Consider the following 13606-nt stretch of genomic DNA (forward strand, 5'->3'; position numbering starts at 1 on the left):
ATATCCAGATTGGTCTTGTTTCGCTTTTACCCATTTCCATAACATGACATTTTTTCACATTAAATTCCATCTCCCAATCCATACTCCATTTCCAAATTTTGTATAGGTCTTCTTGCAATATTTCACAATCTTCTTTGTTTCTTATATGTTTTTGTAATTTAGCGTCGTCAGCAAACAGGTTTATGTAGCTATTAACTCCTTCAGCCATGTCATTTACATATACCAGGAAGATTATCGGTGCTAATACTGAACCCTGTGGTACTCCGCTTTCTACATTTCTCCATTCTGATTTTATGTCCTTGACCACAGTTCTCATCTCCCTTCCCATTAGGTAGCTTGCCATCCATTTTTTCATATTTCCTTTCAATCCTCCTTTATTTTCCAGTTTCCATAATAGTCTTGTATGTGGAACTTTGTCAAAGGCCTTTTCAAATCTAGATAAATACAATCAACCCATCCATCCCTTTCCTGAGTTCTGTCTGTCACTCTTGAGTAAAAACTGAGTAAGTTTGTAACACATGATCGGCCCTTTTGAAATCCATATTGTTTGCTGGTAATTAACTTATGCTCTTCTAGAAATTTAGTCCACTGCTTCTTTATTATTTTCTCACATATTTTGCACAAAACACTTGTCAGGGATATGGGTCTGTAGTTTGAAGGTTCATCTTTCCTTCCACTTTTATATATGGGGACCACTTCAGCCCTTCTCCACTCATTGGGCACCGTACCTGTTGCTACTGAGCATCTAATGATGTCGTATATTGGAACAATTAATTCATCTCTACATTTTTTAAAATATACCCAGAAACTCCATCCGGTCCTACTGCTTTTCCCTCCTCTAGTTCTCCCAGTAATTTATGGATCTCTTCTTTGTTTACCATAATCTCTTCCATATGAACTTCTATTTTATTCTCTTGTGGCGCAATAAAGATTGTTTCTTTGGTAAAGACTTGCTGGAATTTTCTATTTAATAACTCTGCCATACCTTTAGGGTCATTGACTTCCACATTCCCGTCTCTCAGTCTTTCTATTGTTTCTTTCGGTTTAGTCTTCCCATTTATAAATCTGTAAAACAACTTGGGCTGTTCTTTGCATTTTTCCACAATATCCTTCTCATATCCCTTTTCTTCTTCTTTCCTTATTTTCACATATTCATTTCTCGCCATTCTGAAGTCTTCTTTGTTTCTTTGATTCTTCCTTCTTTTTAGTCTTTTCCATGCTTTGTCCCTTTTTTCTTTTGCGTTTGCACATTTGGCATTAAACCAGTCCTTTCTGCCCTTAACTTTGGGTCTATATACGGGTACATATTTTTTGACACCAGTGTTATAGGCTTCCATAAAGATATCATACTTTTCTTGTACTTTATTTTTTCTCAGTAACTCATCCCATTCCACTTTCTTGTAAAACTTCCGAAGGTTTTCCATGTCTGTCTTAATATAGTTTAGCCTGTTTGATTTGTAGGATTCGTCCTCTTTAGTAACCTCCACTTCTGTATCAATCTCTATGGTTACATGATCACTCTTGCCCAGTGGACATCCATACCTTAGTTCATCCTTGATGTATATTCCTTTTGTTAGTACTAGGTCCAGTCTTGCCGGTTCATCGTCACTTCTATATCTTGTATGTTCATTCACTCTTTGTATCATAAGATTCTCCATCATCAATCTTAAGAATCTATCTCCCCATGCGTTATCTCCACTATTACTCTCGAATGTCTCCCAGTCAATCTCTTTACAATTGAAGTCACCAACTAGCATAACTTTTTTGTCTTCCTTTAGCATTTTGCTTAAACTCCGTATAGTGTCATTGATCATAGTGTCGTGCTCTTCCTTACACCATGAGTTTGTTCTAGGTGGTACATATGCGGTTATAATTGTCAACCTTTCCTTGTTTTTGGTTTCCACATTTACTTTCTCAATTTCAGCTTTACCTTCACCGTATTCTACCACTTTCACTGTTAACTCCTTTTTTGTCATTATCATCACTCCACCTCCCCCTTTGCCCATTCTATCTTTCCTCCATATATCATAGTTTTTATTTATCTCTAATTTAATAGCTTCGTTCAGTTTTGTTTCCGTTAAGCATACGATCATTGGTTCTTTCTCCTTTATGAAATCTTGCAGTTCCAATTTACTAGTTATTAATCCATCTACATTTGTATACATCACTCTTAAACATTTACTCTTATCTATCTTTTCTAACTTTCGTTCTTCTTTATCCTCTCTCTTGTGTACCACTTTCTGACTCGGTCCCCTACTATTCTCCAAAAAAATATCTCCTTTTCTTCCACAGATCTTTCATTATTCTTCTCCTTCGCCTCTGCTAGTAGTTCGTTCCATTTCCTTCTTTCTTCTTCATTTCTATTTTTCTTTATGTATATATCCTTGCAATCTTCTGTTTCCTTTAATTTAGTTGTTCTGTACAAAATATCCTCAGCCGCCTTCTGTGATCTTAACTTTATTTTTATTGGCCTGGTCTTTCCTTCTGCGTATGGACCCATCCTGTGGATTTCCTCCACCTCTTCCTCAATACTTTGTCGCTCGTCATCATTTAAATTTTTTAGTAGGTCCTTAATTGATTTCAATTCCTCTTTATCTCTTTTGGGCTTATATGTGATCGTCTTTTCCTTCAAACCAAACACTATCACACTCTTCTTCTTGTCTGCAACTTCCCTGACTAGTTCTTCATTTTTCTTTATTACCTTAACCACTTCCTTTTCTACATCTTCCTTATCTTCTTTCATTTGTTGCTCGATTACCTCTCTAAGATTCACGTTTGCTTTCTCACTCTCCACTTTCCAGGTCTTCATTTCACCCAATACCTCCTCCCTGACTCTTTTCTCCTCCTGGGTGACTAATTTCTTTAAACTTTCATTTTCCTTTATAACCTCTCCCAGTCCATCTTTCATCGACTTTTCATATTCTGCCACTTTTCCCTTCAACTCTTCATTCTCTTTGATCAGTTGCTTCTCCCGTTCCTCCAATCCCCGAACCCTAGCTTTAAGGTCTCTATGGAATTCCCTATTCTGGGATTCCTCCATCTCTCTGTTTTTTATCATTCCGATCCACTTGTCCAGTTTTCTTTCCAGCATTAACATTCGTTTGTAAATAGTTGTCTCTCGGCTGGCGAAGCCAGAGAATGCCCTATTTTGTTCAGTTTCTTCATCACTGCTTCCGTACCTTCCTTCTGCACCTCGTAACGGTGTTGACCACGTTAACTGCTCCTCCTCTCTGCTCATCATTCCGGAATTCACTTATTGGAGACTTATTGTGTGTGTGTGTGTGTGTGTGTGTGTGTGTGTGTGTACATGTGTGTGTGTGTGTGTGTGTGTGTGTGTACATGTGTGTGTGTGTGCTGGATCCTCGAATGACTGATTAGGGCAGTGGTTCCCAACCTTTTTTTCAGGTGACCCCAATCATGCACCTCTAGACATTACCGCGACCCCCAGGAAAAATACTTGGCGACCCCAGGGTTGGGAAAGTTGGGATTAGGAGAATTTGAGGGTGTGACAGTAAGCACGCGATTTCTTGTACCCGCTAATCCCTTCCGAGGGATAATTCTGACAGGGTGCGCCCATGACCTCTGTGCAGCTGTCCACCTACCAGCACGTATATATGCTCGTCACCAAATGATTGAAATCAGTCACTTTACAATCTTCATTGTGTAGTGTGCACCATGCCGTCCTGTTCGGAGACTTCTGCTTCCCGATCACCTCCCTTATCTTCAGTTGATAAGGAGATGCTGGTCGACCTCTTCAAGGAGTTTATTGAGGTCATCAGTGACAAGGAAACAAAGTTTTATGCCGTTAACAAGAAGGCAGCGGCGTGGCAGGAGGTAGCCAGGAGGTTCAATGACATGACTGGCAACAGGAAGACGCCGCAGCAAGTCAGAAAAATATGGGACAACATCAGGAGCAAGTAAGTAACATTGATTATAGTATCTAGTCATGTATTGGATGTCCGCATCCTCGAGTTATCCGCATAATTTTTCACATCCGCATGTGATGAAATAAACATCCGAATCCGCACCCGCATCCGCACCACATACAAACAGGATGTGGCAGATATATTTTATACATTAGAGTCACAGACTCAAGTGTGCAGAGTGCAGACTACAGAGTACAGAGCTTGTAAAGTTGAAGAAATTGATTAGACCTTGTATTCATTTCCTTTCAAATTTATTCTACCTAACGTGTTAAGAATTTTGCAGAAGGGTAGGAAGAGGGACATAACTTTACATAGTGACTATGTAGTATGTATGATTCTTGTAAATTTGTAAAAGTATGTGTGTATGTACTGTGTAATAGTACTTCATGTACTATATGTGATATTGCGTAAGTATGAAGGGAAGCAGCCTGGCTGGTAAGGAGAGAGAGAGAGAGAGAGAGAGAGAGAGAGAGAGAGAGAGAGAGAGAGAGAGAGAGAGAGAGAGAGAGAAATATAACTTTAAAATTTAAAAATGCAGTATTGAACAACAGAAGCAGCTGCCATCTGGAAATAATTTGTGCTATACATATAGTGAATTACCAAAATCATGAACACATCCACAACCATGATGATCTCATAACTTTATTATCTGCATCCACATCCGCATCCGCAGTTTGGTAGAAACAGATACTCGCATCCGCTTCTGCATCCGCAAAATATGTACATATGACATCCGCATACACATCCACGGATCTCTGAAATCTGGCATCCAATACATCATTAGATGATACTATGTAAGCTTATAATGCACCTATTTATGAATGTAATTAGAATTACAATTGATTAACAAAGTGATGAGTATATATGAGCAAATTTTTTTGAGGCAAGAAATGGATGTTTGTAAATCCTTTACTCTTCAATTTTTCAGAACCAAAAAGGACTACTCCCGCAATAAAGCAGAGAGAGGGAGAACTGGAGGAGGCCCCCCACCAGCACCTGTAGACCCCATCTCAGCAGCTGTTCTCCCCCTGATTGAGGATGAGTTCGAACCGCTGCACCAGGAATGGGACAGTGATCGAGGATTTCGTGGTCAAACTGCTTTGAGTGTTGGTAAGAAAGTAACGAAACAGAAAATTTTGGTTAGGGTGTAACCACCAGGGTTGTCTGATTTATATCAACTGAGATTATGATTTTGTGGTCCTCAAGATATTGATTGAGGTTAGTCGGAGAGCGGGTGCCTTCTGGATTCCGTCCCTTTGCCATTCAAACCCTTGTAGGTTGTTCAGCTTCTTTCAGATTTATTACAGTTATATTCTTGCAATTTAATACATTATGCTCTGTTGTTCTCGTTTTAGATGATGGCGCAGTAACAATTACTTTGTCGGAGGTAGAGGATGACACTCCAGGTACGGCCATTGTCACACCATCTCCACCGGTGCCAAATCCACCTGCTGACAAAAGAAGTGGCCCATCAACCCCCCAATCAGGTGGGACATACAAAGAAGAAGAAGCTGGTGTCCCAAGAGAAACAAGAAGCTCTCAGACTGGCAACTGAGAGAAACCATTTGCTGCGGGAGATGGACCAGGAGGTACACTAAAAACGTCTGGAAGTAATGGATCACGAAAAGAGGTTGGCAACAGAATACTATGCCAATCTCTCAAAAGTTCATGAAAGCCAATTGGAACTAATTGCCATTCAAAAGAGGTGTGTCAAAGAATACCACGAGAAAAACTTGGCTAGACTAAAAAATCACTAATCATTTTTTTCTTCTTTTCTGAAAGACTTTCAGGATATGATTGTCGTATTAAACATCAAAATACTTTTCCAATAGATTTTATTAGCCAACCATATAAAACAGATTCCACAAAAATGTTAAACTTGAAAACAAATATAACTTATTTTCCAGACTGAAAACCACATTAGCTGAGGGTAGAGTAGGGTTCCACGCCTGTGTGTTTGCATGTCATGTGTGTGTAATGGGAGCATATACTATAGCTATGTGTGACTGTGGAGCTCAGAGCTCATTCCTGTCCATTTGACCCTTTGAGCTTGTAGTGGGAGAGACCCATTAACCCAGCACGGGCCAGATAGTCACCCCGTTTGGTATAGTGCCTGCAGCCTTTGTATTGGCTTACTCCCTCAGTTTACAAAACCCAAAAAAGATACAGACAACAGTTTACTTTTATCACTATTTGGGCAGCAAAAATTGGTCCCTGACATTTATATCATTTCATGTTATTCATTTGAAAATACATTATTTATCATGTTTGCCCTCTTCCTCTGTCCTGCATGTCTATTTTGTGCATTCTCAATGAGTCTTTCCTCTTCATTTATAATGTCATTGTCATAATCTTCCATATCTTCATTCCTGTCTGCCAGTGCAATGTTGTGCAAAACAGCTGCACTGCAGATTGTGGCTATGGTTGTGTCCAGGCTTGTACGCATAGGAATGGCCAGACAACGGAATAGTCGTTTCCACACTCCAAATGCTCTCTCTATTACATTATGGGTTTTAGCATGAGCCAAATTATATCGTCCTTCATTTGGCCGTGATGGATTCCCAACAGGAGTCATAAGAAAGGGATGAATAGGGGAGGCTGAGTCCCCTAACAAATGGCCATTGTAATCGCCAGCTTGCAACTGAGCATACAGAGAACTATTAGCAAATATTCTGCTGTCATGGACTGATCCTGGCCATCGACAAATAATATTATAAAATGTTAAGTCTGGACCACACACTGCTTGTACATTTAATGAAAAGAAGCCCTTTCTGCTTTGGTAAGTTTCTGCTTGCTGACCACCTGGATTGAGAATGGGAATGTGTGTGCAGTCTATTGCACCAATGACACCTGGGAATCCAGAGATTGCTTCAAAGTGTGTCTTGATGGACCCTAACTCATGCCTTCCAGGAAACTTTACATACTGCTGATATAAAGCAGCGATAGCACGCACAGTACGTGAAGAGCATGAACTTACAAACTGCTGAGAGACATCCAGGCAATCTCCAATAGTTTGGTGCAGGTCACCAGTGGCCATCCATCTTAAGGTGATGAGGAGTTGAAGGTGAGGTGGTACAGGACATCCTATGGAAGGAGAGTAAATTGTTAGGGATAACCAAGAATAAATGCCATATCTTGCATTCCATTGTAATATATCATCTATATGTAGGGCAACAACTGCTAATGATTTTGATTAATGTATTTGATGACGTGGGGATATGGTATTTATTTGCTATTCACCACCCAAAAAAATTAAGGTTATGTTTGAAACATTAAAATCAGCCATGACAACAGTTTCCAAAGGACTGGGTGCAGGACTAGAGAACTTAAAGAATTACCACATGTTTAAATCATTATAGCAATGGTATATTATGTACACTAACCTCTTGCATCAGCTGCCTCTGGTAAATGTAAGTCAGCAAGTAAGGCCCTTGCGCTTTGCTTTGATATCCTGAACCTGGATGTAAATTCCTCTTCAGTCAAAGTCAGGAATAAATCCAAGCGATCCTTCACAATCCTTCTCGGCAGTCTGACCCTTTCCCCTGCAGCATCCTCGAGGACATCAGGCTCCTCAAAAACTTGTAAGGCTGCCATCATCTGAAGAATATACATTATATACAATGATGTAATGCTTATACAAACAAAGTATTATTGACTATTAGGAATAATGATGTATGATGGAAAATGGACTTTGCCAGCAAGTAGTATTTATGTAATGTTATTCAAACAAAGTATTAGTGACTATTATGAGTTATGATGTATGATGGGACCTGTATGCCAAGAAATGAACTTTGACAGCAAGTAATATTTATGTAATATTAATGTGATATGCAACATATCATCAAGTAGTAGAACTAAGTGAAGAATCAATGTAATGACAATTGGTCTTCGAATATTTATGATACAGATGCTTTGGTATTGTTTTACAAGTGCACCCGCATCACGGCGAAAGACACCTATGTGCTTTATGAAGGGGTGTAGGGCCCCTAGTTGGTTAGAAAAAAGTTATCACGGGGATCAAGGTTAGGTTAGTTTTAGGTTTACCAATAAAGGGCGAGTGTCCTGCAGGAAATATCGATGGGTTTCACTAAATGGGAAGGGGGGGAGGGTAGAAGAAAACTAATGGTAAGCAGATTATTTCAAAACACACCAAAAACTACCCTCTAGAATATTTTCATCTGCCAGTGCGAGACGGGCACACGTAAAATTTTACCGATGTTTCTAGTAGTAACCCTTCATAAATTCTAGTTGGCTTACCTGGGTCTTGCTTTTGATCTAGGTTTAGGAGGGAGTGACCCCACTAGACAGTGACTACAGCCTTTATACTTGCTTGCACTCTTATGTCAGTACCTGAAAATACAGGAAACAGGAAATACCTTCATCAGCTTTTGTTACATTTTGCCTATTAAATCAATCAATAATTTATAAATACACAACTGACAAATGATTCTGGATACTCATTTTGTAAATTTCATTATGAAATTATGATAAAAATAACAATTTATTAACTCATCCTGCACAAAATCAGTAATATGACTAGCCCAAGCAGGACTCAAGAATGTGGCCTTGGCACAGCTCATTATGGCTCACCTGCGGGCGTGAGATACCTTTGATGCACCTGACAGTACCGCTGCATTCATCAAAACATTCAAACAAAGCCGCAGGCTTGCATAAAATGGAAATTAACCTAAATATGTGAACGATAATACAGAGTGCACTTACCGGAGGAGGCAGGCGTCTTAAATCCTCATGGAGCGCTACTACATAGTCTTGAAAAAAGATGTAAATACATCGATATTTATAAAACTTGCTTGAGTTATTGCAAAAATAAATTAGTGCGTCTTTTCTAATTCGTTCAACTTCTCATGCAACTGCAGACATAGTAAAACAATTCAAATTTATGCCTTTTGCCAGCGGGAAAGGAAGCCTCCGCCTGGACTATCGTTCGGCGGCAAGTTCCATTACTATTTCGTCCTCAGCGCTGGCGAGGCTTAGCCCGGCGAAGCGTTCATTCCGTCTAATGGTACCAAATATTGGATCGCCTGGAGAACTCCAGTGCCAGGCCTGGTGAAAGGTTTTTAAAGTACGGCCCTTCTGTCATTGGTCCCTTGCTTTTTCTCATTTACATTAATCATGTTTCAGAACTAAATTGTAAGTCTTGTTTATTTGCTGATCTTAAATTATGCCTAGCTACTGAAATTTCTAAGTCTAACCAATTAATTTCTCACAGTATTTTGCAGAGAGACATCAACACTCTTTACAACACAAGCAGCTCTTGGGGTTTATCTTTCTCAGTTGGCAAATGTGCCAGAATGAACTTTTGTAGGAATCTCCTTTATGCTCCTGCTCCTTTACCATATTTTATTGGAAACCAACCCATACAAGATGTAGATAACCATAAGGATCTTGGGGTCAGGGTGGATTCCTCCCTAAAGTTTCATTTGCATGTGAGAGAAATCACTGGCAAGGCTGGAGGCATTGGTTACAGTATTCTAAAGGGTACCCTTTGCAGATCTCCTGATTTCAAGAAGACAGTTTTTATCTCGCATATTCGCCCTATCTTGGACTTTGCCTCTGTGGTTTGGTTCACTGGTTATACAAGAGAATTTAGGCTTTTAGAAAATGTTCAGAGGAGGTGGACCAAGAAAATTACCGGTTTCCATGATATGCCATACAGTGAACGTCTCGCTAGATTGAGTCTCTATTCCATTAAAGGAAGATTGATCAGAGCTGATCTCATTATGGTGTTCAACATTCTGAAAGGGTTTTGTCCAAATCTAGGTCACCTCTTTGTTAGAAATTTCAACAGACACACGAGAGGCCACTCCTTTAAGCTTTTTGTTCCTCGTTACAATACTGATGTTCGAGCTCGTTTCTTCTCTGTGCGGGTCATTAGCATTTGGAATAATTTACCAGAATCAGTTGTTGTGGTGAATTCTGTTAATGCTTTCAAACGTCATCTCCACACTTCTCTCGGTCAAATTTTGTATGATTTTGATTGACTTTGGGTTGTTGAGTATCTCTTTAACTTGTAAACTTGTGTCCTGTGCTGTGCTGTGTCTCCACTCGGGATTGCCAACCTGACTATATATATATTGTCTTGGCACTTACTCAAGAGTGTTATGGCAGTTGTTTGTGTGGTCTTGGTGATGCCACATTAGCCAACCATCAGAACATCTAAAGGACAATCTACTTGCTGTCTTGGTTGGAGGCGTCACCTGATTCTAGATGGGGTTCTCCCCATCTAGGTAAGAAATCTAGGTAATAAACACAATATCAGTACCAGGGGAAATGAGGCCGTGCGAGCAAAAACGTACAAAGCGCCATTTTTTTAAATGCGGAAAATCGCGTTTAAAGTTTTGCAATGTTTAAATTATCATAACTTCATTGGTTTTTAAGGTGGACACTTCAATCAAAGACCAAAATGAAGGTTAAGGTATGTAGAATATTGGCATGTACTGGTTATAAAAAAAATATATATATATATAGGTCCGAAAAAGTAGGTTTTTCAAAAACATCCATGATTTTTTTTTTTTTTTTTTTTTTTACAGCAAAGGAGACAGCTCAAGGGCACAAAAAAGTAAACATTAATAAAAAAAAAAAAAAAAGCCCGCTACTCGATGATGTGCAATATTTGACTACAACTTTTATTGAGTAGCAACTGCTTATAACTTGGGTAATATGTAAGCTAGAAACATCAAATTTGCACACAATAAAGTGTTTTTGGTGGTGAGTATGATGATGTAAAAAGATTGCTAGTATTTTAAACCAAAATATTAACATTAACATTGTGAAATTGAAGTCAATGTTGTGGTACTGGTGTTCAGAATAAAATCCGTAAACCGTTATCCTTATTCCTGTTTATAGTCATCAACGATAGTGTGCCTGGGAATTAATGGTACTACATGCCACCTGGAGGTTCCCTGATTGAGTCATAGTCCAGGTTTATGTTGTCTGGGTCGTCAACTTCTTCTTCCACTGACTCGCCATTATGCTCGGAGATGACACGTTGTTTCTTTAGCATCTCTTCCCACCATGTCCGATTGCTTGCAGGGGTGACGAAGTTCTCCACCAGGTATGCCAAGTCCTGTACTTTCTCTGCTTGGAGGACCCTTTCTGTGGCATACTTTGGTTGGAGGTCATGTCCTGCCAGGTTGAACTCTGTGGCAGAGTACTTTCTCCTTCCAGGCATAAGGTACTGAAGGGCATCTGCATCACTCAAGCCGTAATCCCTCTTGACTAAGTACACCTCCATGAACTGGGGTGCCACAACAAGCTGTGATGCCTGGGAGAATGCCTTTGCACTAGCCTTCCTTTTGGTTACCAAGGACAACAGGCCATTAATGTCCTTAAAGTCTTGTCTTACCATGTGGACAACGGTGTAAGGAGGATTAGTGGCCAGCTCTATAGCATCCATGTATTCCTTGGGAGTCTGTATGACGTTCCTTCTCCTGATTTCCAACTCCACGTGGCCAAAAGCCGCATCACAGGGCAGATAGGAGTGGCCAGAACGACCAGGGTGAGAACTCCACCCGAGCTAGACGTCGCCGGTGGAGCTCCCATCAAGACCATCTGTAGGTTTTGTTTTGGCCTGCACAGTTGTCAGCAAAGATAGTCAACATGGTCCTGGCATCTGTGCAGTTGTGGCCCAGCCTTAGGTCCAGCCATTTGAGGACACAGCTAGCGATTTCGGATGATCCCCTTCCAGCAACAGACTCGTCCCACACAAACATCATTGCCCTGTTGGTCTTCACGTCCACAATGCCGTTGTATACCCAAAGCTTGCGTTTGTAGTATGCCTGTCCAACCGCAAGACGTGGGCATGGGAGGGTCTACTGCAGGTCAATGGCTATAACAATCCTGAATGGGTCTTTGTTTACCTTCATTGTCTTCATCTCCTCTCTGGCCCTCCTGTATCTGGTCTGGTGGACTCTCAGCTCCTCCTCTGTTGCAGAGGTGTCTTCCCCCATCTCCTTTTTGTGTGAGAGCTGCGTCTCCAATTTCCCACACGTGCTGCATACATCCTTCTTAGGTGGTTCAAAGCCAATGTTGTATTTCTCGGAGAAGATGGACCTGTAGAACCTCTCGGTCACCATCATTTCTCCAGGGTATGTAGAAGCCATCCAGGTCTTGTATGCCGAATATAGCTGTGGAATACTCCCAGAAGATCCCAGATACTTGCGGTGTGGGCTCTTTGCCCTGGTGTAATGGCTGGACATGACTGGTAACATCTGTATGTGCTCATGCACACGCTCCAGAGGTGTTCCTGTTATTTTGTTGACTGGCGACGCTTTTGTGAAGAGTGGGTTGTGCAGTCCCAGTAGCGCCATCTTCAAAGTTAGGGCATACTGACCTTGCGCCGAGTGAGGCCATGCATTGACAGGAACCCAGCTTGGCAAACAGGATAGTCTTTGCCATTGTAATGAACCATGTAGGATTTGTTGATGCGACTTTTATACTTTGGGTTTTTTGTTCTTTTCCTTTTGACGGGTACTTCTGTCACCCTTCTGATAACGTAGCTGGTTTGGGCCTCAAAATTTTCCAAGAGATAAAAATTGTCAAAAGTACTTTCACTGCTTCATAGCCCACCTTCTCAAAACACCCATCACCACAGGAGGGCCAATTTTCTTTTTCTATAGTTTTGTTGCAGTAATGACTGTAGTACTCCTGACCACTCAGCCTACTCTTCTTCACAATGTTTTTTTCCAGGTTTCAGGACCGGAACGTTTCCGTCCCTACCCTGACCACCAGTAATGTCCTCAGCATCACCAGCACGTTCATCATTCTCACCACTACACACGTCAGCACCACTTGGCCTTTCACCCCCACGCACGTAATCACCACTTGGCACTTCACCCCCATGCACGTCATCACCAATTGGCACTTCACCCCCACGCACGCCATCACCACTTGGCACTTCACCCCATGCACGTCATCACCACTTGGCACTTCACCCCCACGCACGTCATCACCACTTGGCACTTCACCCCCATTCACGTCATCACCACTTGGCCCTTTACCACTACACACATCACAACCTGACACTTTGCCACAATGCCCGTCATCACCACTTGGCACTTTACCACCACACATGTCATCAACACTTGGCACTTCACCAATAAGGATGTCATCACCAGCCTTTACCACCACACACGTCATCACCACCTGGCCCTTCAAAACCTCTTCATCGCGTCTATACTATTGTTATCACTACTTCCAGTACTGTCATATGGAACAAGACGACGAGAAACACACATAAACCTGGCGAGACGAGACATCCTGATGTTGTAACACACTGCGACTGTGATACCAGGGCAGCTGTCCTGCACCCCAGATGGGCTACAGGGTGTTGGGTCATCAATGTCACTACTGGAACTCATAATGACAATAGTTTTCCACTTTAATAATGCAGAATACGGGAGTAGCCACGTGAACGGGAAGAAGCAGCTGAAGAACGGCGTCAGAGGCGGGTGGCGCGTCGCTTTGTTTTTGTCAGTATTGCCAACGAGAATGCTGGTAGCGCTATGTAGCAGGAACATCATTAATGTTTAGGTTTATTCATTAATAAGGAATTACATTAACTTTTTAATATGTCATACACAGTTCATGATATTCATAATAATCCGGAACATGAAGGAAGTTACAAAACGTAAAATATACTAATAAACAATAAATGCTAA

General features: G+C 41.0%; 1 protein-coding gene across 1 annotated transcript; it reads right to left on the reverse strand.

The window, feature by feature from the left end:
• Nucleotides 1-6162: 6162 nt before the first annotated feature.
• LOC127007625 (putative nuclease HARBI1) lies at nt 6163-10378 on the reverse strand. Its single transcript, XM_050878776.1, has 2 exons — nt 7310-10378; nt 6163-7010 (listed from the first exon to the last, which is right to left on the reverse strand). Exons 1-2 carry the CDS (start codon nt 7536-7538, stop codon nt 6163-6165), a joined length of 1077 nt encoding a protein of 358 aa, XP_050734733.1. The 5' UTR covers nt 7539-10378.
• Nucleotides 10379-13606: the final 3228 nt, after the last annotated feature.

Source organism: Eriocheir sinensis, chromosome 36 (genome assembly GCF_024679095.1).
Source record: "Eriocheir sinensis breed Jianghai 21 chromosome 36, ASM2467909v1, whole genome shotgun sequence".
In the NCBI taxonomy this organism is placed as follows: Eukaryota; Metazoa; Arthropoda; class Malacostraca; order Decapoda; family Varunidae; genus Eriocheir; species Eriocheir sinensis.

What these genes read in the sequence shown, in the direction of transcription:
- LOC127007625 (XM_050878776.1), bottom strand. Translation starts at nt 7,538, where the DNA reads ATGTATATTCTTCAGATGATGGCAGCCTTACAAGTTTTTGAGGAGCCT. An exon ending in AGAGGCAGCTGATGCAAGAG is followed by an intron (nt 7,011 to 7,309) that starts GTTAGTGTACAT and finishes CTCCTTCCATAG; the next exon opens with GATGTCCTGTACCACCTCAC.